The sequence below is a fragment of the Daphnia carinata genome, chromosome 1, assembly GCF_022539665.2.
Source record: "Daphnia carinata strain CSIRO-1 chromosome 1, CSIRO_AGI_Dcar_HiC_V3, whole genome shotgun sequence".
Classification (NCBI taxonomy): domain Eukaryota; kingdom Metazoa; phylum Arthropoda; class Branchiopoda; order Diplostraca; family Daphniidae; genus Daphnia; species Daphnia carinata.
In genome coordinates this window covers 8,571,302-8,597,830 of record NC_081331.1, presented here as the reverse complement: position 1 = coordinate 8,597,830, position 26,529 = coordinate 8,571,302, and the positions used below count along the sequence as shown (strand labels likewise).

At 42.8% G+C, this 26,529-nt stretch overlaps 5 protein-coding genes across 5 annotated transcripts; 1 reads left to right on the top strand and 4 right to left on the bottom strand.

The window, feature by feature from the left end:
• Nucleotides 1–2,596: 2,596 nt before the first annotated feature.
• Nucleotides 2,597–3,848, top strand: LOC130693734 (sperm-associated antigen 7 homolog). Its single transcript, XM_057516930.2, has 6 exons — nucleotides 2,597–2,745; nucleotides 2,873–2,940; nucleotides 3,028–3,116; nucleotides 3,191–3,350; nucleotides 3,431–3,530; nucleotides 3,631–3,848. Exons 1-6 carry the CDS (start codon nucleotides 2,664–2,666, stop codon nucleotides 3,789–3,791), a joined length of 660 nt encoding a protein of 219 aa, XP_057372913.1. The 5' UTR covers nucleotides 2,597–2,663; the 3' UTR covers nucleotides 3,792–3,848.
• A 28-nt stretch (nucleotides 3,849–3,876) lies between these two features.
• Nucleotides 3,877–7,064, bottom strand: LOC130693708 (cyclin-dependent kinase 5-like). Its single transcript, XM_057516899.2, has 11 exons — nucleotides 6,915–7,064; nucleotides 6,645–6,718; nucleotides 6,567–6,581; nucleotides 6,446–6,508; nucleotides 6,225–6,355; nucleotides 6,073–6,160; nucleotides 5,689–5,775; nucleotides 5,512–5,596; nucleotides 5,376–5,453; nucleotides 4,111–4,244; nucleotides 3,877–4,051 (listed from the first exon to the last, which is right to left on the bottom strand). The coding sequence occupies exons 1-11, from the start codon at nucleotides 6,949–6,951 to the stop codon at nucleotides 3,947–3,949; spliced, it is 897 nt and encodes a 298-aa protein (XP_057372882.1). The 5' UTR covers nucleotides 6,952–7,064; the 3' UTR covers nucleotides 3,877–3,946.
• A 6,038-nt stretch (nucleotides 7,065–13,102) lies between these two features.
• Nucleotides 13,103–13,909, bottom strand: LOC130695966 (uncharacterized). Its single transcript, XM_057519028.1, has one exon. It carries the CDS (start codon nucleotides 13,907–13,909, stop codon nucleotides 13,103–13,105), a length of 807 nt encoding a protein of 268 aa, XP_057375011.1.
• A 2-nt stretch (nucleotides 13,910–13,911) lies between these two features.
• LOC130695954 (uncharacterized) lies at nucleotides 13,912–24,011 on the bottom strand. Its single transcript, XM_057519020.1, has 2 exons — nucleotides 20,798–24,011; nucleotides 13,912–14,498 (listed from the first exon to the last, which is right to left on the bottom strand). Exons 1-2 carry the CDS (start codon nucleotides 24,009–24,011, stop codon nucleotides 13,912–13,914), a joined length of 3,801 nt encoding a protein of 1,266 aa, XP_057375003.1.
• Nucleotides 24,012–24,086: 75 nt separating this feature from the next.
• Nucleotides 24,087–26,207, bottom strand: LOC130695943 (uncharacterized). The gene has a single exon (XM_057519017.1). It carries the CDS (start codon nucleotides 26,205–26,207, stop codon nucleotides 24,087–24,089), a length of 2,121 nt encoding a protein of 706 aa, XP_057375000.1.
• Between the last annotated feature and the right edge of the window lie 322 nt (nucleotides 26,208–26,529).

Sequence of the window (26,529 nt, the reverse complement as noted above, 5' to 3'; positions counted from 1 at the left end):
CATTTTCTGATTTTTAAAAATGACGTATTGGATACTCTAAACTCGATTACGTATACATCTAACTTATGTCGCGCATCTTGGTATCAACTTTTAAATCAACTTTTCAATGAATTTGTGTTTTTACGGCTGGTAGAAAGTTAACTGTCTGGTAGAAAGTACAGCATGTTCCAATAAAATCAGACTACTCCCTTTAGTAAATGCCTCCTATCAACGCACAGCTAAGTTACTTAGTGTTTAGATGGTTTATGTTGGGATATGGGAAAAAGCGGAAAATCTATAGTATACATTACCATGAAAACGAGACATGAATGGGCTCGTGCCCTTACATCGCTAAGGGGTGGGACAAATTTCCGTTAGGGAAAGCCAAAACTTTTTACAAATCTACTACAGATTTTACTTCTACACGGGAGTCAGACTTTGGGATGGAAAGTCTCGTCTCTATGGTAACTAATTTATGAATATTGGCATAATCGCCTTTTTAAAAATATTTGTTGTCACGCGATAAAATAGTATAAAAACGGGGGTTAGACTATCAAGCCGATTCAGTTCATCAAAATGTTTCGCAAAAATAGCACAATATAATTAACTGTTGTGGAAAGAGAGTCTGTGGTGTTGTTAGGCCTAGCGGGATACCCAATAAATCAAATAACCCGACAATTAGGCTGTAGCAGCGCTACTATGGTGCTCTGGAAAAATTCTTTTTCTAAAACCGAAATCGTTAAGCGTAAGGAGGGGTCGGGAAGGCCAAGAAAAACCACTCTGGATGATCAACGGCTCTTTGCTGTTGTTTGAAACAAACTAATTACAACAGCGGCTGTTGCTGGAGTCGGTCCATTTATTACAATCAATGACCGTTTGTAAACAAAAGTGTATAGATATTCTAAATTTGGATTGATTGGATTTGGAATGAACTCCTTCCGTGGGTTTGCTAACATTATGGCGAACAACAAGTTCATTTTGTGCAGGACAAATCCCCCATCCATACATCACGCATCATCACCCAATGGTTTCGGGAGCATCACCTAATTGGATTGCTGCCGTGGCCTTCTAAGGAAGCGGATATGAACCCCATCGTAAATGTAAGGGGTAACGTAGTCAAAGATTTTGATTGCCGACATAGCGGACAATGTTTTTTATCACGTCCGAGAAAACTGGTTTCATTATAACAAGCGAGCAGACTATTTTGGCAGACACTGTCGAATTCCATGCCACAGCGCTAAAACTTAGTCGTTGAGGCCAATAGTTATTGGAAATAATATAAAAATTTAAAGATACAAAAATATTAGCTTTGTAAATTTTGTAAAAAAATTTAAAAAATTACTAATGATAAAAATTATGTCTTTTTATTTTCCATATTCCACTGAAACAAATGTTTGGTTACCATTGAGATGATACTTCCCATCCCAAAGTCGGTTTTTGGTAGCCTGGTAGAAATAAAATTTGTGGTAGATTTGTAAATAGTTTTGGCTTTGCCTAATGGCAATTTGTCTCACCTCTTAGCGATGGAAGGACACGAGCTCATTCAGGTCTCGTTTCCATGGTAATTTCTACTACAATTTTTCCGCATTTTACCATATCCGAACATAACTTATCTAAATTACTAAGTAAGTTAGCTATGGGTTGATAGGCGCATTTTTTAAAAAGGGGGTAGTCGGATTTTTTAGGAACATAATGTAAAACTAGGTGAACGTTTTTGCGACTGCAATGTGAGGATAGCTGAAAACTTGAACTTTTTGATGTCGAGATCAACGGTGGTCTACCAGACTACCACCGTCGAAATTCATTTCTCTTAGTTAGCTGGTTGAATTAGAATTAAAATGTGAATGTTAAAGACAATCTTACAGGCTATCCTTTCGACTAAGTAGATTTTAAAAAGTATATAATAATCCATTTATAATATTATTAAGTGTGCAATAACCAAAGGCCATGTTTAATAAGTAAATAATAGTCTAATTACAGGTGACTCTTAACTTACGTAATTATAATTATACTTTTGTTCCCATATAACAATATGGAAATTGAATAATGCAATTAATAATAATTAATGCAGGTAACTTTAAAACCACATAATTGCAATTATACTTTTCTTCTACAATAACAATATCTTAGTTTACGACCCGACAAACCCGAACAAAAATGTCTATACAATAATCATAGTTAATTATGAACACCTTATTCATTCAATACAAACAAAAAAAAATCCAAACATCGCTGGCATGGGAGTCTACTTGTCGCATAATAAGGGGTTGCTTGGTTCAACAACTTTTTGTTGTCGCATACAAACGTCGGGTAGCAATAGTCCAAATGTCGCTAGACAGATGTCCTACTGTCGCGAACAGTTTGTCCAATTGTAGGGGCAAAAGGCCAAGCATAGGAAAACCTTGTCCTTTTGGCAACTAGTTCAACTATTAGTTTTTCCGCATTTTCCTATATCCCAACATAACTCATCTCTGTCCTTGGGGAATTGAATCTGATTTAACCTTTCGGAACTGTGCATCTGAGAAAGTTCTTTGTCCAAGTACTGAGACTCCGCAAAAAAAAATGTGCTTTTTAGTTATGAACTTTCCATTTGTCGCTTTCATGTTTTAGGGTTCTTGTTTTTGTTATTCAATAGTCTTGAGTGCTGTCCGATTGTTTAAAGAAATAATTTCTACGATATACAAATGGAAGACTTGCTCGGGTCAATATTAAATAAGATGACAAAGCCTCCTTCCCTTGATGAGCAGCAAAGAAAAGCAACTAGAAGTAGGAAAAACAATTTCTTTTTCCACTGCTCCCAACGTGAAACTTAAGCTTTTAGCCTATAGTTGTTTACACAAATATTTTCATTGTTTTTGTTTGGGTTTGTTTTCCTGTTTCGTATGTTTTTCAGAACAAGCCGAAAAGTTAATTGAGAGGCAAAATGAGGAACGTGCTCTTCTAAGAAATTTTCAGAAAAAGGTATTTCCGATTACTTCTTTAAAAAATAGTTCATTTTGAATCAAGCGCATAGTAATGGTTCTTATTATAAATTCTTATGGTTGATAGATGCAAACCAAAGTAGCTGACTTTATGCTGGATAATGCCTTAGAGAAAATCACTTTACCACCAATGAATAAAATACAGCGTAGCATAATGTATTTGTATAAATCCCCAATTCTGTTACAGCAGATCCCAAGATTATTTGATTGTTAATATTGTCCAACCATAGTCATGAAATTGCTGAAACTGCAGGGCTTTCTGCATTTTCCTTTGGTGAAGAAGATGTTGATAGACATGTGGTTGTCTACAAAAAGGAATTCACTCCCTGTCAAGAGGAATTGTCCGCTTACAGGAGGGGTTTGGAATGGAAGCCAAAGTTAGCGGAAGAGGTACTGGGTTTTAAATTGAACACCATATCACTATAGAAGCTTATTATTCTTTTTCCCTTTAAACGATGAATATTTTTAAGGAAAACGAAGAATGCAAGCCAGAAGTTGACCAACTGCCCTCTTCTAAAAGTGAGTCTGCCGCAGTGGCACACTATTCAGCCAAGTACGATCGATTATTCGGTAAGCCATTACAACTGGAAGACGTCTTTGTTGTTGTTTTAGGAAGTTTTTGTTTCTATTTGCTTAATTTCTGTTTTCTTTTAACAACGGTGTAAAACAGGAAGCGAACAGGTGAAGGAGGCAACCAAGGTAACTCAAGTCAATCGAAAATACGGCTTTGTGTCGTCCGAAAATAAGAAAGATCAGCGTTCAATTGAACAAACTTTAGATGACATTCGCGCCAAGAAACGACAAAAGAAAGACGTTACGAATTCGGTTTAGAACGCTATACTACCACAATTTGGTTTTATGAAATGTAATTCGACGTACGTACATTGAGACTTTAAAGTTTAAAACGACAAAAAAAAAAATAAACACGCGAAAATATCTCAAATTCTGGAGGATTCCACTGCGCCGTTCTTGGTATTCGGCGAAAGTCACGTAGTCGGGCTTTTAATACTTGAATGTAAATCGTTAAAGTAAAGGTGAGCCATGGCTTCATCTGCAGACAAACGAAGAGCGGGATTGCATACCAGCAATTTCTATACAAACGGTTTATTACTTGGGTGAAACACTGTTTCTGATTCAAGTGTATAAATACTTGTAACAAGTCTCGGCCCTTAGCTGTCATTTTTGGAACGACTTGCGAAAAGCTGCTTGGTGGTTGGTACATAGGTAACGGTTTAAAATCCGGCAGCTGTGACAAACCTGGCCAGGCTTCTTCGGTAGGAGTTCCTAGACGACGACAGAAAATCCATCATTTGTTAAACATCATAACTGAAAACGTGACACGTAAATCGAGCACTGGAACAGCTATACTATAGGTATGTTATGACAAAATATATATATTTATGTAGAGAGAATGAGAGAGAGATAGTGATATTGGATCGGATTTTAATATCTGAAAGTAAGTCAAACAGATTTCTTATCTGGATGGAGCTAGCCAGGTTAGTGTTACTAATCATTTCTATTAATCCAAAAGATCTAATTCCATTCACTCATCTAACGTACCATTTAATCTCAATTGCTTTTTAGCGCTGTCGGCGAACTTGCAGAAATAAAGCTTTGATTTTTTATCGGACAGCCGAAAAATACAACTGATAATTTTCTTCTCAAATAACTTAAAAGCTCGCTCCACAACTAATTTCCCAAGCAATACAAGTCGCATAAAACGACTTTACGAGCCGCGAAGTACTAAATTGCATCCAGAAGGGTAACGAAATATGCTACATGGAAAATTGATAGGGCAAAAATGCAAACCATTCGACAGAGCGAGATTTGTTCGTCAACTACAGACTTTGCTTTCATCACAGTACTTTTTAATCTACTGTACCCGAACTATGTTGTTGGCTAGCGCATAAAATTCTCAGCCTAAGTTTTTTTTGTACATATCCGGTCTCGTGCGGCAGTAAAACATGCGCTAGAAAAAAAGAACAGAACAATATGAAAAAAAAGAAGAAATATACACATCGGAAGATACTTGCGCGAATTTGACAATGACCCCAACTATGAGATGAACTGAAATAATAAGACCATAATTTGAAAACTAAGATAAGAGAAGGCCCACAAAATGAGCCTGTACAAAAACAGTGATTGCTGAAAATCTTCATACACATGAACATTTTCCTAATGTGGGTGGTGCGCGTTGTTCCACTTTGCGAAGTCCATGCAACAAAGCTCGAGACCTCTTTTTAATAGTTAACCACCCATATTTTTATATAAATCTACGAATATTCCAAACCACACCGACTTCAAATTCGTTCGCATGGTACATTTAAGTGATTGTCGGGTGATAGTATTCTTTATGCATTCTATCCGCTTTGATTGTAAACACACTAAAACAGATAGCTTTTAAATAATATGTACCGAGCAATTTGAATATCCTTTTGAGTTGGTCGTCAATGTCACTTCCGGGAAAAAGAGGCCGTCCTGCATTCGAAAGTTCTGAAAACGCAAATCATCAATTTTCCGCACAGTGGAAACGTAAGAACACAAACGTTACCAGCAAAAATACATCCTGCTGACCACATATCAATCGACGTAGTGTATAGCTTAGCACCGAACAACACATCAGGAGGCCTATACCACTGCCAATCAGAAATACTTTTTGTGATATTTCAGAATATTAGCCATTTCTTGAGAGAAATTTTATATTACTAAATAAATAACCTTTGCTTACCAGTGTGACCACCTCAGCAGAATAACAACGAACTGGAATACCAAACGCTCTTGCAAGACCAAAATCAGCAAGTTTTAATTCTCCATTCTAAAAATATAATAAAATATGAAAACACAGTATCAAATAAAAAATTATCCTCACAGACACATAATGCCAGATGGAAAATTTCAGCATTGTGCAGACATAAAAAATAAATAAATGAAAATGTAGTTTATCTACACCAAATTACCAACTTATTTTTCCAGGATACTCAAATCACAACTATAACTACCAAGAATTAAATAAAAATAAAATACCTAATTAACAAGCTAATCTGTTAACACACATACATAAAAATTTTTTTATAACTGTGCAAAGAAAATAAAAGGCATGAAAGATTCATACCTTATTGATTAGCAAGTTTTGGGGCTTCAGATCTCTGTGCAAAACATTTTTACTGTGACAGAATGCTAGACCTCGTAAAAGTTGATACCTAAAACACACCAATACATTAAAATGACATTATGAAAAAAGAAAAATTTATGGTTATCCCTCACATCAAAGATTGCACTTGATCACTGTCTATCTCTCCATTTAAGCTATCAAAGTATTTCTTTAAATCTTGATCACAATGCTCAAAAACTAGTGTTAGCTTCGTATCACTATGGAGAACATCATGTAAGCGAACCTATGAAGACAAATGTTGAAAAAAATTTAAATGGCATTACACTAAAAAATTTAAATGGCATTACACTAAAAAAATTAAAGTGGTACTTACTATGTTGTGGTGTTTCAGCTCCTTTAATAAACATATTTCTCTCAAGGCACTTGATGGAACACCCTAATACCAATGGAGAATACAGTATAATAAATACTTTTCTTCAACGAATATCATTTACCTCATCATCATCATCCTAACATGGGATTAAAAGAAAAAGTTTTTACCATGAATTACAAAAATATTAAAGAAAACATACAAGGCGAACACGCTTTAATGCCACAATCTCTTGATTCTCCCTATTCTTGGCCTTGAATACAGTTCCATATGTTCCTAAAAAAATGACAAAACATTATGTTTATAATGTAAATAAGGATTCACTGTTTAACCAAGCAACATAACTAGTTGTTCCTTAAATCCAGGGTGAACTGGTAAATTATTTATTAAGTGTATCTAAAATCTTAAAAATCTAAAAATCTTTCTTTCGATCAGTCAAGGTGTTCGACAGAACAAGTAACAACGACATTACCTTCTCCAATTTTTTCCAGCTTTTCGTATTTCTGCATTGTAGACAAGAATAAAAAATTTTCTGAGGGTTTCCACTTCAAGACAAATGGCTGTTGGTTACTTGGGCCTTGGGCGGTCTAAAATTTGTAAGTAAATCGGCAGACGAAAATCAGAAAATAAAACTATGTAGCCAAGGAGCCACAGGAAAATAAGATCGCAGACTGGATAAACTGTGAACTGTCAGGTGCGGAATAATAGTTGTCTACACTATACAAAGCATCTGTTGATTTCCTTGGTTTTCGTCTGCCAACCACTCACACATTTTGAGCCGCCCACCAAATATGATGAGAGTCCTATTCAGAATGGGTGAGGTTTATTCAAACATCCAAAATTATTTTCCACGGAAAAAAACAGTTAATAAACAAGACAGTCTTTTGTATTTGTTTTCGATTAAAACACAAATATTGCAATTAGAAAACAAAAAGGCCTGCGTCTTAAATAGAATCTTAAATTTTTTTGTGTAGGCTACTTTTTTTATACAATAGCTTCTTAGTTTAATTATGCAACAGTAAATACACAGTAAACTATGGAGTCGGGTACAAGTAATTTTTTATCACAAAAAAGAAAGTGATTAGCACGAATAGAAATAAAATGTTCATGGGTAAGAAGGATGACTGTGGAATATCTTCCACCGTCGGAGACTGCCGACTCAGTGCTGTGATTCTACGGGTAGTTGTAGAGGCCTAGCCCTTGTAAGGAGCCAGCGTATTAGGGCGGCGTCTCGATCAAGAGTCGCCGTGTAAGTATAGGGACGGTCCCTTATGGGGAACGCGACCAATTGCAAGGCGGGCTTCTGGGCCGTGACACACGACAGCACCAGTAAGGGACCGGACCTAAAGAAAGGAAAGATCAATAAATGGAAAGAAATTATATGTTCACTCTTAGACGAGTGTGGATTGGATTCCGGTGGTGCTGAGGCGGTGGAAGCGAAGTTGGTGATGGTAACTGCGAAGCGGCGGACGACGGGCACGGGGCACGGCGACGGACAGCGGCAAGAACAGCGGCACGAGCGACACAGCAGGCACAAACAGCAACAAGAGAAAATACTAAAGAGAAATTTTACCAGAGAGCAGTAGACAGCTCCGGTGCAAAAATGTGTGTGTATTACTTGGGCCTAAATTCGGCCCTTATATACCCATACCAAAAACCACCGTTGACATGTGAAATAATTAATTTAACAAAAGTTTTAACGCTGGTCCAGAGGTCGTCGCTGACTCTTCTTTCTGTTGACCGCGGGATAACCCCTTTCTACGACTCTCCATATGTTGCGTATCTCGAGAGAGAATGGCAATAGCTTTTTAAATGTCAGTCTTTAAGCCCTTAATTCCCTGTCTTGTCAAAATGAAACTGACGAAGTTTGAGATACTTGTATTAAACTGAAAACAAGGAACACTTCGTTGGACAAGAGAGGATTTCGACGTGAATGTCGACTCTAAAGGGAGCAGAAAGAAGACTAAAAAAACACAAAAATGAGACTGACTGACGACTTAAAGGGACAAAAATGAGACTTAGACTGACTAGGTCGAACTCCATATGGCTCCAAGAAGACCAGAAAGAAAACAAAAGAAAGTCGAACATATAAGGGAGCCCTCTAGGGGGTTTGCCTCTACCGATCAAATCGGTGACAGCGGGCCCTTGTTTGTCACTTCGACAAACAAATTTTAGTTAAGGAAACAGTTCATAGCATGAGAAAACAAAGGGATTGCCAGATTTCGAAGGCGAACAAAGGAGGTCGACTGGGCACCACACTACTGGTTACTCTGACGAGTAACGAAATTTGCTTTACAAAGCAGCTGATGGTGGGTGGCGCTGTCACAGAGAAAGCAATGTCGCATGTGATTGCAGCTAGCTCCTACATGCTTCTTTTCCCCGATGAAGTCCCCCCTCTCCCAACAGCGGAAACATAACGAGTGCTTGGCGATCAATCTTGCTCGTTCGGTGGCGGTCATTTGCTCGAGGAAGATCTTGCACTGGTTGATGTTGTGTGGCGGCACCAATTCCACATGATCCACGAAACACGGCACAGATGGCGTAAAGCGTGGAGCGATTACAGCGGGTAGTGAAAGCGTGGGAGTGGATGGTGGAGATTCTTCCCTCGAGGAATAGCGTGGTGGGATGGTCGCTATGATTTCCTCACAGATCTGTTTTGCAATATAATTTCGACGGCAAATTAGCGCGCAGAGAGTTTCTTGTACTGCACTGGCATCTAAAGGACGATACGTTAACAACGTCCATGCCTCCTTTTCTTTGCGGTCGAAACTTTGCAGTACACCTTTGAGCTGAAGTGATAACTTCTCCTGACGATCTTCTAACTCGTCTAAATTATCATATCACTATTTTCATTTTTGCTGGCAGTTTCGAGGAAAGTCACTGGCACTTTAGTTCGACACAAGTTTGTTTGGCACAGGTTCGACACTACGAAGAATTGAGACACTTGAGAGGGTCGACTAGCACTGATGACTGGAATTTTCACAATGTGGCAGACGACGTTCGCAAGAGTGAATTGCCTAAGGGTCTTACTAGAGGGCGGTCCTAGGCAATCTCACGTGTATTGTCAACTACAGTAATTGGATGGGTTTTTTTTCTTCCTTTTCGCATTTAAGCGAGTTTGGCAGTGAGGGTGTCTGGCCCGTTTCAGATGGGATTTCGTTTTGCGTTAACAGCACGCATAATCTAGTCACGGGACGAGTTAAGGTATTTTTTGCGCCGGAAATTTTTACTTTAGTTACGCGTACGACATTATCAGACACGCTAGGTCAAATTTCGACTACCTTTCCCAATGGCCACTGCCCCCGAGGAGTTAATGGATCGACAACGAGTACAATATCGTTCACTTCGATGTTTTTGTGACTCTTTGCCCATTTTTTCCTTTCGGTGAGGTACGGTAGACATTCGGTGATCCATCTCTTCCAGTAATGATTGACAATGAGCTGACTTTGCGTGAACTGGTTTTTTGAGATGTTCGTATTGTCAAGATCGACGAATGCCAGCGGGATGTACGGCATTGGTCTAGCGTGTAAAAAATGGTTTGGAGTGAGAGGGTCGGGATCTTCGGAGTTTACGCTGAGATGAGTTAGCGGCCGAGCATTAAGTAATGCCCCGATCTCAGCCACAACAGTATTTAAGAGTTGGTCACTTAAGACACTGTTTCCGAGCGTCACTTTCATGGCTCTTTTGCACGATTGCACGAGCCTCTCCCAAACTCCCCCGAAGTGAGGTCCACTTGGCGGAGAAAAACGCCACTCGATGTGTCGACAAGTGAACTGTGCTTCCAGGTAGTCTTTGCTGTTGTGTAAATCTTCGACTGCCTCGTTCAACTCCCTTTCTCCAGCTACAAAATTTGTGCCGTTGTCGCTATACACAACGGCTGGCTTTCCCCTTATGCTGAAGAATCGAGAAAAAGCCAATAAAAATGCCTCGGCACTGAGGCTGGCACTCACTTCTAGATGTACTGCTATAGTCGTGAGACACGTGAAAAGGCAAATCCATCTTTTCTCGTGCCGTCGCCCTCTTCCTCCTATTTTGACAGTCAGAGGGCCAAAGTAGTCAACTCCTGTATGGACGAATGGAGGCAAGAAAGGTGTTATGCGATGAACGGGTAGCTGAGCCATGAGTGGTGCGATTGGTTGTGCGTTTCTCTGCTTGCAGGGAATACACTTGTTGAGTAAGGATTTGATTACTCTTCGTCCAGCGGTTATCCAATACATTGTTCGAAGTTCGCACAATAAACGGTCGGCTTTAATGTGGTAATTTCGAAAGTGAGCATCCCAGACTATTAGACTTGTGATCCGTTCCTCTGGAGGTAAAATCACTGGATGTCTTGTTACATAGTCAACGGGTGCTTGACCAATTCGACCACCCACTCGCATTAGGTGTTGTTCATCGATGAATGGTCGAAACTGCTTGATTTTCGACCGGTTTGGCAGTTCCTTTCCCCCTTTTAAGAACAACACATCTTCGGGGTATGCCACTTCTTGTGCACGTTGAATGCACATGGCCAAAGCTGCTTCAGTTTCGACTGGCGTCAGTTCTCCTGAAGTTACCTTCACATTCTTCACTTTGGCACAACAGTTTGCAACGAAACGCAAACACCACGCAAGCACTCGCTCCAGGCGCACTTTGTTTGAATAATATTCTACGCACTGGTCAATCACGTTATCATTGGGCTCCGTTTTCGTTGTGTAGACATGAATGGCTTCGGGATCCTGATGGTCGTTTTGTTCAATCTAATCCCACTTTGGCCATAATGGAGGTTCCAACAACAGAAAGGCTGGTCCTTGATGGAACTGCTGCAATTCCTTGAGGTTGTCGGGATCCAATCCTCTACTGCAGACGTCTGCTGGATTCATGACTCCTGGAACGTGACGCCATTGTCGACAGTCGGTGTTCATTAGAATCTTTCCAATTCGATTGACCACAAACACTTCGTATTTGACGTTGGCAGAGTGGATCCATCTAAGAACTGTCTGGAAGTCGACGTGAAACGTGATTTGGCTCAGATCAAGGTTCATCTCGCGGCAAATTATTATGGCGTGCATCTGGAAATTTCGTTTTGTTGTCTTCGCCTATTTTGTTTAAGGCAAACAAACAAGTTGACGGCGACGAGACGGCTCCGAAGACATGGACTGTCATTCTGTAGGTAAGCGGTGGCGACGTGCTTTCCGGCGACCGGTACAAAAATCGAAAGGCATCTTGATCTTCTTCTGGGACTAAAACTTGGTGATACATCTTCTCGATGTCGCTACTGATAGGAATTTGATGCTTGCGGAAGCGCAAGATTATTCCAAGCAAGTTTAGGAGGTAGTTCGGACCACGAAGAAGATTTTTGTTCAAGGAAGTACCCTCTCATTCTGCTGAACAGTCGAAGACCACTCTTGTTTTTGTCGTCAAGCTGTTCGCACTTTGAACACCATGATGAGGCATGTAATTTGTTTTTGGTGTTCTTCTTTTGGCTTCTTCAGTAGACAACAGACGAGCATGGCCAAGATTGATGTATTCTTGAATGACATCGTCATATCGTTTGGCGTAGCTGGGGTCTCTCCTGAAGCGTCGTTCAATTTGGAAAAGGCGGCTTAGCGCCATACTGCGGTTGTCTGGTAACTCTGGATTGTCGACCTTCCACATCAGACCGACTTAATGATGATTCCTGATGTATCTGGTGGTCCTCTTCAGAATCTCCTCTCCCCGGCGGTCGTCTGCTGACATGAGTGGGGGAGGCTGTGCAGCGTCCTTCGCCTCCAGCCTCCAAAAACGCTCGACAAGTTCGGAAAGGCTCCTTTCCTCTTCCGTCGATGCGATGTGAGCTACATAATGGCTTGTTTGCTCATGTTCGCTTTGCGGGCCCACTTTGCCTCCTAGGCACCATCCAAACGGCGTATTGAAAGCCACCGGTCTAGTCGACCCATCCATTGGTTTACGCGATTCACTATGGTCGTGAGCGTCTGCTACATCGAGACCAATTAGAACCATTACTTGGTCGGATTGGACTTCCGGGAGCTTCAGGCCTTGCAGGTGTGGGAACGCCTTAGCTTGTACGCTCGAGAAGGTTGGATTTTGAGCAACTTGTAGATTATCTACTGCATACGCCCTTCTTGCTTGGAACGACGTCGACCCGTCTCGCGAACTGATGACGAAGTCCACGATGTGAGCATTGACTGGCGTAACCCCCCCTCCGTCGTAAGAGGTCACGTTGATCTTCGTTGTTGGCCCTGATAAACCTACTTGAGTTCTGGCCACATCACTTCGGATTAAGGTGGAGTCGCTTCCGCTGTCTAAAAATCCAAAGGTATGGAAGACCTTCTCTCCCTGTTGTAGACGAACAGGAACAATTTTGAAAAGCACTTGGCGTGGTGTGTTTAACCCAGTGCGTGATACGGCACCAAGGAAGGCTTCGTCGACTTTGTTGTCGAAAGTTACTCGACGCGGTGGTTTCGATTCTGATGTAGTCTTGTAGTCACTGGAGATGCTTGCATTGGTTCTTGTCGAAAACTCGGAACCATGAAGTAACGTCGAGTGCCCCGGATACTTGCATCCTTCGACCGTACATCGAATCGATTTCTGTCTGCAGAGTCGACTTATGTGTTTTCCCATAAGGCATCGGAGACACCTGCCTGCTTTGAAGACTGTCTCCGCTCTTTGCGTTGGAGACATCTACTTGAAAGTGTTACACTCTCCAATTCTGTGGATTGACTCTTTGCAAACAAAGCATGTTGGGCTGCCTCTTGTTTGGCTAAACGAGGTTGTATTGGGTGGTTTCACCCGCAAACCTCCTCCTTTTGTTTGCAGCAAGTTTGTTTCAGACATTGAGGTGGTGACGTGATTGATGGTCGAAACATAAGGAGTTGGATACCCTTTCCCATTCTTCTTGGGCACGACTGGTGGAATTTTAGGAAATGTTGACAGCCCCGCCATTAATTTTGCGAAATCTGAACCCTTCGACTGGAGGGTTAACCAGTCGTCCAGATCGACAATTGAAGGTACAGCGGGATGCATCTTCATCACCTTTCCTCCCCATCTTTCCCTCAAGGTCTTCGGCAGTTTGGTGACGACGTGCATGAGGTTGCCCAGCGATTCCAGCTCGCTCGCAAGTCCTTTGTTTGACAGGGCGGAGACTGCTCCGTGAAGCTTGTTGGAGAATGTCTTCAAACTGGCGCTGTCGTTCGGCTGCACAGACGGAAGTCGAAGGAGATTATTCAGATGCGTTTGAGCCATGATAGTGGTGCGGCCATATTCTTGATCGAGTCGATGCCAGACCACTTCGTACTTGCTTGGGTCGTGCACACAATCAGCTACCAAGTTAAGAACATGCGTAGCAAGCAACTCCTGCAGATGCGCTAGTCGAATTAAATTGTCGCTGCACCGTTTGTGGTACAGCGTCATAAACTTCGACTTGAACATTTGGTAGTTCAACGAGTTCCCGTCTAACTTGGTGATGGTGAGAGGTGGAAGTGCTGACATTTTCAAAGAATCGACAAGTTGGCAGATGAGACTAGAATCAGATTTTGGGTCGCTCTTTGACTGTTGCTGGGTGCTAAACGATGGATCGTTGGACATATCGATAGTTCTTTGCCCCTATTTTTCTGTCTATTTGCTTCGCTCTCTTGTCCCGACTCTTCTGCATTGCTCCAACAGGTTGACTGCCCGTGGTGGTGAGGATGGGGTAATGCGCGAACGAGTTCGGTGCGCCAGATGCTCAATTGGCCTTTGCTGAGACGAATGCCTTGACGATGTTGGCGGATACAGTCGTGGATCCTGGTCGACAGCGTGGTATGCTCCCTCTTCCGTAGACCTCGTGATTGAGTAACACTGGGAATTGACAAGTCATGACTCATATTTCCACCATTGCGATCTGGCCCCGGCTCAGCGATTTTAAAGGCTACTTCAGATTCTTCCTTGGTGAGTTTTGAGATGACTCCTGTACTTCCTCCATGGTAAACCGGCCCCGACTCAGCGGTTTTTACGGCCGTTGTAGGTTCTTCCTTGGTGGGATTCGTGGCAATTCCTTGGGTCTCACTCATCTTGCAATTGAAGTAGAGTAGCACAAATGCTTAACAGACACAAGATGTAGACGATATAAACGGATACAGTTCGAACGGTTGGTCGACCAGCGTGGACACGGAACGTGAACAACACGAGGTCGCTACAGTACAAAGTTGGACAGCTGGAAATGGAGATTTATACTAGTCAATTTCCAGAGTCCCGGGTTTCGGCACCATTTGTTGCGTATCTCGAGAGAGAATGGCAATAGCTTTTTAAATGTCAGTCTTTAAGCCCTTAATTCCCTGTATTGTCAAAATGAAACTGACGAAGTTTGAGATACTTGTATTAAACTGAAAACAAGGAACACTTCGTTGGACAAGAGGGGATTTCGACGTGAATGTCGACTCTAAAGGGAGCAGAAAGAAGACTAAAAAAACACACAAATGAGACTGACTGACGACTTAAAGGGACAAAAATGAGACTTAGACTGACTAGGTCGAACTCCATATGGCTCCAAGAAGACCAGAAGGAAAACAAAAGAAAGTCGAACATATAAGGGAGCCCTAGGGGTTTTGCCTCTACCGATCAAATCGGTGACACCATGTTTCCCCTTCCCGTGGCTCGAGGGGATTTCTTGGCGGCTACTATCCTCCTTTCTTCCGTTTGTTCTTGATGTTTGGCTTGGCCTCTTCTCGCTAGGGACCGTTCCATATAGATGAGAAGGACGTTAACAGACATCAATATCATATTCAGGGTTCCCTATTTCCTCATTATTCCATCATGCGGCGCAGGCGGTCTTTCCCCCGGCCACGCTCAACTCTTGTCCCGTTGTACGGTAGATCTATTTTACTTCGCGGAACTTGGCTGGATTTCTCCACCTGACGTTTCCGTCTCTCCGTTCACCGGGGTCTCACCCAGATTCTCTCTCAAAGTCCCGGCCTGGACCTCTGACTGAGGGTCGGACGTCAGATTTTCTGACAATGACCGGCATTAAGCAAAGGATGGATGGTTCATTAGCAGGTTTTCTCTTAAGCATTACCATTTTCATGTAAATCTATATTATTTATAATTCCTTATCAAGACCAGAGATAGGGAGATGGGACAAGAAATAGAGAAAGTCGCCATGACATATTTCGGCACACTATCTAACGACTAATTCACCGAACACCGTCTTCAAATGAAAATGCCCCCTTTTGGCAAATAGGACAATTGCATAGAATTTTAGGCCGAATTTAAACATGTGGCAAACTGCGAAAAAGCCCTGTTTGAAATTACTATGGAAACCATACTCAAATTAGTGGGTTCTCATCTTTATATCACTGTGGGAGGGGACAACTTGCCGTTAGGCATTTATAAGGCAACAAAATACTAAAATATTTTTTCTACTGGGCTGCGAGAAGCAAACTATATGATGGGAAGTCTCGTTACCATGGTAACTAATTGCTGAATAATGGCATGCACAACGTTTGTTTTAATCCTTATTTTCATTTAAGCTGTCGGTATAAAAGAGGAAATAGGCTTATAAAATATTGGTTCATACCATTAAAATGCTTCGCGAAATAAGAAAATTAATCGTTGCTGAAGGAGGCCTTGTGGTTTCGTTAGACCTAAAGGAACTCAATGCAATGTCGATCCATTTTATAGAACCACCTAGCTATGGAACCTGCTCAATTATTGAACCGATTTTTCATCGCCATGTTTCAGCTGTATTTTCAACTAAATACATGTTTCGTGGTGGGAATTTACGGTATACGCACTTTCAACATCCAAAGAAATGTTAATGCAATTGGTTTTAGCTATTTTAAACAGGTACAAATAGGTTTAATGACCCTATGTAAAATAATTGCCTTCCAACGGATTCAGACGGAAAACCATAGAACAAAATCAGTTATTATGTTACTTATCTCTTTAATGAAGCCCTTTAACGCCTTAATGAAGCCAGTATTTTTTAATAACTATGTTACAAAATGACACTTTTTGTGTCGTTTTGTTGCGGCCCACTTATTAATTACAGTTTACAGAATAATATATCCAAAATAATGACCAATCGTATCATAGTAATATAATCATAGAGATTGCCCTGTGCTGTACGCTTCCACATTTTGATACCATCGAAATCTGAGTGATAAATAAATCGACGATAGATCGCTCTCAGTTCAGCTGCTCGATTATAGAGCCCTTTAGTTATTCAACCGCGCAAAGGGCGGTTCTAAAATTCGCAATTTACCAATTCGCAATTTACCAAATGCTTAAACTCAGTCTAAAATCTAACTCAATTTTCCTATTCAACGATAGGGGGGCATTTTCATCCGCAGAGGAGGGTCGGATTTTTTAAAATATGCTACACATTTCTGCCTAAGTAATTCTGATCACTGAACAAGTTATCTTGAGTAAATATTTTGCTAAGTGGAAATTTTCATTAGAACTCATGAAAAAATTATTTTCACAAATATGAAGTTTCATTACTAAATATCGTCATAAATAAAAGGCTTCGTTTATAATAAATAGCACAGACAAAATGGCGCATTTATAAAACTATCACAAGTAAAACATTTTAAATGTATATAAGATTACAAATAAAATTAACCAACCAACATCATAATGCATGAAGTAAAACTTGGTAAAATTTTTTAAATGTTCACTACAATATTTGTAGCATTGTAACAACTGCACAGTGCAATAACATTGACAACATTGCAGTATTCCAGAAATGTGCACGAACAACGATGTTCGCAAACAGTGGCATGAAGCCAACACTCCATGAAGTCGAAGCCGTAGAAGCTAAAGATTTTATGACTTGGAACAATTCGTCTTGGTATTAGCAAATATAAAGACTTAAATAGCGGGCCAGAATAGTTGTTGTTGTACGTTGTTGCAAGTTGTGTTGTAAACAAAACATTATTTTCCATATTTAAACAATTTGTTTACTGTTACTCAAATTAATTTCGAAATTTCGTGAGGCATTTTTAGCATTGATTTTCTTTTCAGTGGGGCATCTTAGCCCGGTTGACTATGCCTGTACTGTACTGTAAAAGTGTTGTAGTAGGGAGATTTCACTGTCAAATTGCGCATGGCAGGAAAGGGTAGATCTTAAAATACTTCCTCCACTTTTGTTAGTGCTGCGACTTAGATGCTTTCACTAGTGTTTTATGCTTACCATTTCATTATAGACAGTGATGGTTTTCTTGCCTTTAAAAAGAAGAGGGTACAAAATAACAGTCTCCAATTCCCCAAGGACAATCTCGAATTTATTCTAACTACCAAACCCTTACCTGGTTTGAGTATTGCTAGAGCTTTTTTCAAAAACAAAAAGGAAACTAAAACTTAACGAATAGAAAATTATAATAAGCGTATGAAACGCATGTCAAAGTAGACAGAAGATGGTAATGACAAAACAAATTAGTTTGGAAATTGTAAGCGTGAGTAAAAAAGGGTATTACAAATAAGAAATGGTCAAACTAGGAGGATCCATCAATTTGATGAATCTCCCATCGAATTTTTCAACGACGTCCGCAGTTAACGTCTGACGGTCCACCCGTGAATGACCAAGCGGCAAAAGTCGAACATTTCTATCAAGATTTCAAACAGGTATTCGTGGGGAAAATTTGCCCATTCAGCCCTAGAACCAGCGCCGAATTTTTCAAATGCTTGCGACGGCAAAAAAGGTCAAAGTACGGACCTATCGTAATGATCGCATTGCGTCATTACGATAAGTCCGTACCGGTGGTGGGTCCGCCCACGGGAGTGAAATGCCAGTCGCCGCCTTGGCCCCAGCTGAAGTTGTAAACCGCGAACTATTACAAGCCATCCGTGACCTCAAGGTGGTGGCTAAGCTCACCTCTCAGCAGCAGTTTCACGGGAAGAAACCGGCGGTGCACATCGCCCGTGCAGCCGTACACCGGAAGAACGACCCATCTGCTATCAATATGAGAAGCAGGAATATTGCGAAGAATTGCCCCAGCAAGCCCGAATCCGTATTTATAAATATACGCACACAGAAAAAACACCGTTTACAGTTTTAAATGCTCAATTAAACACAATTTTAAACGCTGGTCCAAATATCACCGCTAATTTTCTTTCTCCTGGCCGCGAGATGATCCTCTCCTCATATAACTCCGACCATGTCTTCCGGGGGCTTGAACCATTTTCCTTGTGGCTATAGCCTCTTTCCTTACCGTTGGTTGCTACCATCCGGTTAGGTCTTCTATTGCTAGAGACCGTTCTACATAAGTATATGTAGAAACAGTCACCACATTACAATATCATCTCCCGGGCTACCGACCTTTCTCCGGTCGGTTATGCGGTTCAAATTCATTCTTTTCCCGTTAACGTTTAATCTTATGTCGTCTTACGACGAGTCTGTTCTACATCTCCGGTCTTGTTCTGATGCTTCCGCCTGGAGCTCCTTTCTCTCCGATTGACGGTTCATCTATTCTGTATCATGTCTCCAATGTTTCTTCGGCAAATCTTCTTCCTTCTCCGTCTACCGATACCCCTTGTCTTCCTGTGTTGTCTTCTTCTCCCTTGTCGGACCCTGGGCGTGGGTCGGACGTCGGAATTTCTGACACTCCCCCCGTCGGACCCTCATCTAACTCAGAGTCCGATCCTATCTCTAAATTTGGGGGAAACGGAGCTGTGTTGGTACGGTCTCTATCAATCTGCCCTGCGTGTCATTCTAGTGGACAGAGACTTTTCATATCCCGGTGTATTGGTATGGATCCAACTCCTTTCATTTTATCGGCTATCAGAACTCCTGTTCTCCTTACTTTCCCGTCCGACCCTGTATAGATCTTTGCTACTCTCCCAATATTCCACTTCGATCGTTTGCAATGATGGTCGTGTATCAATACTACCTGCCCCACTTCCACTCGCTCTTTGCTGCTTGGTGTAGGGCAGGGAAATTTTTCCAGGTCTACTACATACTCTCTGTAGAGGCCTTCCCACCATTGAGCTAGCAGATTTCTGCGTATTTTTTCTCTCCTTGTAAGGGAGATGCTGTTAGAGTATTCCCTTTCTTCATCATCGTTGGGGTGTTTTTGTCTCTGTTTGTATCCTGATATTAACTGTTTGGACGTTAGATGCTCGTTGTCTTCATCTGATATATAAGCCAGCGGTCTCGAGTTGATGGTGTCCTCGATCTCTGTTAACACTGATGGAATATATCATATTCCAGGCATTTACTTCCACACGTCTTGTACAACAGCTTTTTTACCATCTGTACCATCCTCCCCCAAAACCCTCCCTACCAGGGAGCTAGGCTCGGTGATAACCTCCATTTTACGTTGAGGTTCACTAGCGTATTATAAACTTTTTCGCTCTTATATGCAGCTTGCAAGTATTGCGCTACTTGCGTAAAGGTGCGCTCATTGTCTGAGTACATTACCTTCAGAACGTCTCTCCTTGGGAAGAACCTTCGGAGTGCATATATGAATGACGTCGTATCTCGGCCAGTGGCTACCTCCAAGTGTATCGCTCTTGTCGCCGCACATGTGAATGGAAAAATGTAACCCTTTGCCTGTTCGTTTTTTGTGGCTCCTATCAGCGTAAAAGGTCCTGCGAAATCAATCCCCGTCCCATCGAACGGGTTTGATATCTGAAGCCTGTCTACCGGTAGCGGTGCTGGTATCTCATTAAACGCCCTTTGTCTAATTTCTCACATTTCATGCATCTTTTTAACTCCTTCACTGTCTGCCTTTAATTAGGGACTCAGAACGTCCTCCTTATCTCGGCCATCGTCGTATTTACGCCTGTGTGTTTTTAACCTTTCGTGTGTCTGTTCTATTAGCGTCTTTGTGAAATATTGGTCTTCCGGGAGCAGTATTACTGGTTCTCTGTTATTGTAGGTTAGCCGGTTCTGATGCCTGCCAGTGCGTCTTAATAACCTGTTTTTATTCTCCCAAATTATCCCCAGTTTCCTTAGTTTTTCAAGTTTCCATGTTTTGTTTTCTTTGATTGCTGGTATATGCTGGACTTCTGGAAATGTTTCTCTCTGCATTTCCCTCCATAGGTCTAACTCAGCTTCCCCTACTTCGTCAACTGTAAGAATACTGTGAAGGGAAATAATCAGCCCGTGTCTGATTTTTACCTTTGATAAATTGAAGATGTTTTGAAGATGAACACGGGAACACTGGTTCAGCTTGTTGTGCACGGTAGCGAGTGTATTTTCTGACTGACTGCCCCTTGCCCTCTCTTCCGAGACGGCCAATAGGCCTAGGGCGGGGCTTACATACAAGGAATGTACAATGGTGGCCCTCTATCGAGGACCACCCAATTCAAAAGCGCTAAAACGGCTGGGCAGCCTCGTGCGGCGTCCAGACCGCGTCGTCTGCTGTTGGGAATCTAATATATTCCCAACACACTCCCCACCAGAGCCCGTGCTCCACGGTTCGCTCTCTTCGACCGGGCTGGCAGCTGACACGGATGGAGTTGTGTCTTCTTCCGGCTCCATTTCCGGCGCGGGTAGTACTTCAACGTCGTCGGGCTGGTCCTCGCGTAATTCCAGGGGGTGTAGGGACTGAATCGCTCGGTTGATCAAGTTTCCGTTAGGGGTCTTGACCGTTACAGATCGAATCAGCCCGTCTCGGCTGGAAATCAGCTCTTTCACCACACCGACGGTCCACATAAGTCGTTTCGTGTTGTCATCGTGGATGGTGACAACTTCGCCTACTCGGATCTTGCGTCCAGGTCCTCCCTTGCAGTGAAAATTGTCTACTTGGAGCAAGTAGTCATTGACGAATCGCTCGCAAGTGTCCTTGACATAGTCTCTACGTAGGTGGTCCATTTCGATGAGTCGTGCGTTGGTTGGGTCGGGAGTCAGTAGATTAATTACTGGCTCCGGGGGAGTGCAATTAGATCGTCTGTTGTTCAGAAATTGGTTCGGAGTGATGGGAAGTGGATCATCACTCCCCTCTGCCACGTAGGTGAGTGGCCTTGCGTTCACTACGCTTTCTGTCTCGATCAAACTGACTTCCAACTCGTCGTATTCTAGACACGCACGGCCATTGGAACGCCGTAGTAGGTCTTTCATTGTCCTAACCATGCGTTCCCAGAAGCCTCCCCACCATGGGGCTAGGCTGGCGGAGAAGATCCACTCGGTTTTTCGCATGGCTAGGAGGTCATGGATCGCTGGATCGGATCTCAAGACCTTTAAGTGTTTGGAAACGCACCTAAATGTTTGTGCGTTATCCGAATACATGACAGACACGTTACCTCTCCTAGCTGAAAATCTTCTGAAGGCTAGGAGAAAGTCACGTGCTGACATGGTTTTAGTCAACTCCAGGTGGACGGCCCTAGTCACCGCACAGGTGAATAAGCAGGCATAACTTTTGGGTTGCTTGATTGTACCCTTTTTCTTCTTGCCTGAGTCGTCCGGTTGGAGGTTTTCTTTTTCCTCCGTTTGTTCCATGGCTGGAGGCTCGGCTGGAGTCTCCACACTTGGATCATCCGTTTGTGGGGGATCCACGGAGGTCGTAAGTTCCGCTTGCTTGCGTTTCTTACGTGATATTGGGTGTTTGTAATACAATGGCCCTGCGAAATCCACACCCGTGATTTCGAAGGCTTTCGCTTGTTTCAAGCGATTCAGTGGTAGAGGTGCAGCTACTTCAGTAAATGGTGGTGAAGTTAGCCGTTGGCACTTGACGCAGGCATGCCAAACAGATTTGGTCTGCTGACGCCCTTTGATAATCCAAAAACGTTCCCGTAAATCGGAGAGGGTAGTTTTCACTCCGGCGTGTTTAAGTGAGACGTGCCTATCTGCGATGAGCAATTTGACGACTGGGTGGTGAGTGGGCAGCAGTATGGCAGGTTCAATGTCCCTGTCTCTTAGTGCCAATTCGACCCTTCCGGTCACTCTGATCAGCTTGTCTCTTTCATCCCACACGGGTCGGAGTTTGGCAATTTTCTCCTTGTGGTGTGGTTGCCTTCCCTCTTGTAGGTCTTGGAACGTCTTTGGAAATGCTTCTTTTTGGAGCTGCCTGTAGATCAGTAGCTCCGCCTTCGTCAGTTCCTCTACTGTCAGATGGTCTACCAGTATTTCCTTTTCGTCTCCTATCTTGATTGGAGTTCTGATTTGCGTTCTGTTGATGGGGCGATTCTTGTGGAGGAACCTAAGCATCCAGGCGGTTCGTCGAAGTAGTCGATTCCATGATGGAATTCGTTCCAGCTGCCATTCCATTGGGGTAGCTGGTTCCACGGTAACCACCGACATGATGACGGTTTTTCCTTTGGCTTCCGCTTCGATCTTTTCGTGGATGCTTGTTTCTCCTGCATCGGGTGTTGAATCCGGCCATTCTGTTTCTTCTTTAAGCCATGGTGGACCATTCCACCATAGCTCGGAGTGTACCAGCGCTGACGCTGGCGCTCCCCGCGAGGCAAGATCCGCAGGATTGTGTATGCCCGGGCAGTGCCGCCACCAACTCACTCCAGACAGCTTTCTGATAGCTTCCACTTGGTTCCTAACAAATGGTTTCCATCTGTTAGGATCTCCTCTGATCCACCCAAGTGCTACCAAAGAGTCTGTCCAAAATATGGTTCGCCATGACTCTGTGTGAAGAAAATTTTTCAGTTTTTCTCCTAGCCTTGCGGCTAGAAGCGAGCCTAATAACTCCAGTCGAGGTAGGGTAACTTTTTTCTTTGGGAGAGGTGCCACTTTCGTTTTACTGGCTAGAAAGTGAATGCTGGTTTCGTTGTTTTTTGTTTGGAGCCTTGCGTAAGCAACGGCTCCATACGCCGCCTCAGAAGCATCCCCGAAGACGTGAATTTCTGCTGATTGTATGACCCTTTTCGAGTGGCCTATCCAGCGGGGGATTTTCAATTTGGCGAACTCGTTCAACCCAGTCATAGCAGTTATCCATGTTTGTGCAATTTCCGGCGGCGCTTCGACGTCCCAGTCAATTTCTGCTTCCCAAAGCTTCTGGTAGATGATTTTTAGCAGGAGTGTAGTGGGTGCTAAGAACCCAATGGGATCAAACACTCTTGCCGATATCCGTAGGATATTTCTTTTGGTGACAAGGTCCCCCAATTCTGTTGCGGCTTCAATGATGGGCGCGGGGTCGAATTGGAATGTGTCGGATTCGGTGTCCCACCGAATGCCTAGGACCTTTGGTTGGCCCTCTTCCAGTTTCTGAGTGAAGATTTTGACAATGGGGTTGATAAGCCCCTTCTCACTGAGAAATTTGCGAAGTGTTTTGTCGTTTGTCACCCAGCTTCGCATGTTGAGTTTAGCCTCCTGGAAGATGGCCTTTGTTTCCTGAATCCTGTTTTTGGCTGTGGGAATGCTGTCGGCGCCACCTAGGTAGTCGTCGACGTAAATTTGCTCTTTTAGCTGTTTTACTGTAGTGGAGTACAGTGGCTCCATTCCATCCAAATGCTTGTTGAGGGTAACTCTAAGCAAGAATGGGCTGGAACTGAGTCCAAATGGAACTCGCTTCCATTTGTAAGCAACTAAAGGGGAGCCAGATGTTTCTGGTTCCGTTACCCACAGGAATCGTACTGCTTCTGAGTCTTCAGGATGCAGGGCGATGTTTAAAAAAGCTTTTTCAATATCTGCTATCCATGCGATCCGATTTAATCGGAATCGCATTAGAACGGCTAGCAGGTCAGGATTCAGGTTCGGACCGGTTTCTAGGACGTCGTTGAGGCTTGGTCCAAATTTGGACTAAGCCGCTCCATCAAAGACCGGTCGGATTTTCGTGGTTGTTTTATCCTGTCGGATGACAGGATGATGTGGCAGATAAGTGTGGAGTCCATCGTAGTTTAGGTCTGCCTTTTCTACGAAGTTTTGGACTCTGAGTTGCTCGATCTCCTGGTGGTAAGCCGATAGAAGCGCTGGCGTTTTCTTGAGTCTGTTTAAAAGACTCTCCAGTCTTCCTTTAGCCATCAGGAAATTTTTCTCCAACCTCCACTTATCCGTTTTCCATGGGATTGGGGTGCAGTATCGCCCATCTTTTTGACGGGTGATTTTGTCTCCAAAGGAGCCTAGAGGATCGTCTGGCTCCACTGCATCGCAATCGTCTAAAATGGCGAAGTGTTCTAGCTTCCAAAACAAGGATAGATCAAAGTCCGTCTGCCTCTTTAATTCCTCTTTTACAGTCTTCTTTTTTTCTTTAATTTTGGAGTTCTCTATGGAAATTTCTTCCATAGAGGTCGGGTGGGGAGATGAAGATTCCTTTTTCTCCTTTACATCCGGCGTTTTCTCCTTTTCTTCTGGAAGAGTTGTAAAAGTGTAGTTTGAATTAAGGCAGCCGGCTGCATATGAAGCTACTGATTGGGCAGAGAAACTACTGCATTGCAGCATTTGCTGGATCAATGCTTTGCCTTTTTTCGAATTTTTTTCTTTAGAAGGTCCAACTATCATCCGCCCAAGTTTTGTGTTGTAGGCCCTTAGGCCACACGGGCTTTGGATAGCTGCTTCGTTAGGGATGATTTCAAACATCTGGTCGACTCCTATTAAAATCCCGACATCTTTTTCCTGGCTGTTTGTCTCGAACCTGTCGTCAGCCATTCTTTCGTTGTCCAGCCACAATTTTTGTGCGAATGTTGTGTGGGCATATGGACCAGTGTCTCCAATGTAGTCCGTTTCTAGTGCTGTAATTTTGACGAGTGGGGCACCATGCCAAGTGCCCCTAAATGTCAGCTCGACTGAATTTGTCTTTTCCACTGGATTGGGTTTTCGTTGCTTGAAAACTCTGGTACCGATGTTTTCCACTGCCACCACTTTGAGATCCAACAATTTTGAAATAGATCTTGTGACCCAAGATCTATGGCTGCCGTCGTCTATAAATAAAATGGCTCTTGTTTGTTTGCCATTTGGGCCTACTACATTTACTGTAGCTGTCTTCACCACGAGATTGCCTGGGGTGTTTGCGCTTGCAGCAGACGCCGTAACATTTGTGATGGCGCTGTTGCCATTAACAGTTTGGTGCGCAAAACGTGTCTGCTTTTTGTCGCAGAGAGCCGTGTGATGAATGGCTTGGCAATGTTTGCAAGTGTAGTTTGTGGTGCAGTTCAGAGTTTCGTGGTTTGCACTGAAGCATCTGACGCACCTTTTCAGCTTAGCGATGATGGCCTTTTTTTCTTTTAGGTTCACTGGACAAACCGTGGGGTAGTGAACTTCCCCGCAGAAAATGCATGGTCTTGTGCATTCTCGCATGATAAAATTGTCCTGTCTCCTAAAAGGTGTGTTTGACGGTGGCACAAATTGTCTGGAGTTTTTGCTGGTGTGTGGAGCTGGTTGTGATCTGGCTCCAATCGCCAGCTGTGATGCTGTGGCAGCGTGTATTGGTTTCGCTGGACTTGGCGATGTTGACTGTTGTGGCGTTTTTGTGGTTTCCGATTTCCATCGGCTGTACCTCTCCGCTGCGTCAACTTCATCCCTGATGAAATTCAGTAGGGATGCGATGTCTGTGATGTCGTTTTCTTCAGAGCTCGACCACTCTTTCTGCAATTCTGCAGGAAGCAATTTCATTAGTTTTGTGCCAAGGAGTCCTCCAAATGATTCTTTTCGAACCCCGAGGGTTTCCAAGGCGTTAATATGAGACTGGACTGTGAGCTGCAATTTTCTCAGCGCCGATACGTCTGCCATTGTCTTGACAGGAGCTAGGTTGTCAAACTTGCATAAATGAGTTTGAATAAGAGCCTTTGGTTTAGCGTAGACTCTTTTTAGCTCTGCTATGGCTATGTTGTAGTTTGCTGCGGTGAGTTCCAGATTTTCAACGCACAAGTACGCTTCCCCTTTTAAATATTCTTTTAAGTAGTCGAATTTTTGGACATCCGACATTGTAGACGAGTGAATGGAGGCATTAAAGCTCTCCCAGAATGATGTCCACTCAAGAATATCTCCTTTAAAATGCTTGATTTGTCTTTGGGGAAGACGTGTTGCTTGTTGAATTGGAGCTGCTGCTGCTGCTACTTGAACTGGTGCCTGGTTTTGCCGTGTTTGGCCGCCAACCACGTGTTTACCCTAACAATTTAAAGGCAAAAGGGAAAAAAAGGGTGCCTACACACTCCATACGTGGTGAAAGAAAAAAGTTTCACACGGTGGCTCAACGAGTGGTAAAAGGCAAAAAAAGGAAAAAAAAATTCACGAGTCTTAACTAATC

What these genes read in the sequence shown, in the direction of transcription:
- LOC130693734 (XM_057516930.2), top strand. Translation starts at nt 2,664, where the DNA reads ATGGAAGACTTGCTCGGGTCAATATTAAATAAGATGACAAAGCCTCCT. An exon ending in AAAATACAGCGTAGCATAAT is followed by an intron (nt 3,117 to 3,190) that starts GTATTTGTATAA and finishes GTCCAACCATAG; the next exon opens with TCATGAAATTGCTGAAACTG. An exon ending in AGCCAAAGTTAGCGGAAGAG is followed by an intron (nt 3,351 to 3,430) that starts GTACTGGGTTTT and finishes AATATTTTTAAG; the next exon opens with GAAAACGAAGAATGCAAGCC.
- LOC130693708 (XM_057516899.2), bottom strand. Translation starts at nt 6,951, where the DNA reads ATGCAGAAATACGAAAAGCTGGAAAAAATTGGAGAAG. An exon ending in GCTGGAAAAAATTGGAGAAG is followed by an intron (nt 6,719 to 6,914) that starts GTAATGTCGTTG and finishes TCATTTTTTTAG; the next exon opens with GAACATATGGAACTGTATTC. An exon ending in AAGGATATTCAAATTGCTCG is followed by an intron (nt 4,245 to 5,375) that starts GTACATATTATT and finishes GTCGTCGTCTAG; the next exon opens with GAACTCCTACCGAAGAAGCC.
- LOC130695966 (XM_057519028.1), bottom strand. Translation starts at nt 13,909, where the DNA reads ATGTCAGCACTTCCACCTCTCACCATCACCAAGTTAGACGGGAACTCG.
- LOC130695954 (XM_057519020.1), bottom strand. Translation starts at nt 24,011, where the DNA reads ATGCGATTCCGATTAAATCGGATCGCATGGATAGCAGATATTGAAAAA. An exon ending in ACCGTGGAGCACGGGCTCTG is followed by an intron (nt 14,499 to 20,797) that starts GTGGGGAGTGTG and finishes GTGTCTGTTAAG; the next exon opens with CATTTGTGCTACTCTACTTC.
- LOC130695943 (XM_057519017.1), bottom strand. Translation starts at nt 26,207, where the DNA reads ATGTCGGATGTCCAAAAATTCGACTACTTAAAAGAATATTTAAAAGGG.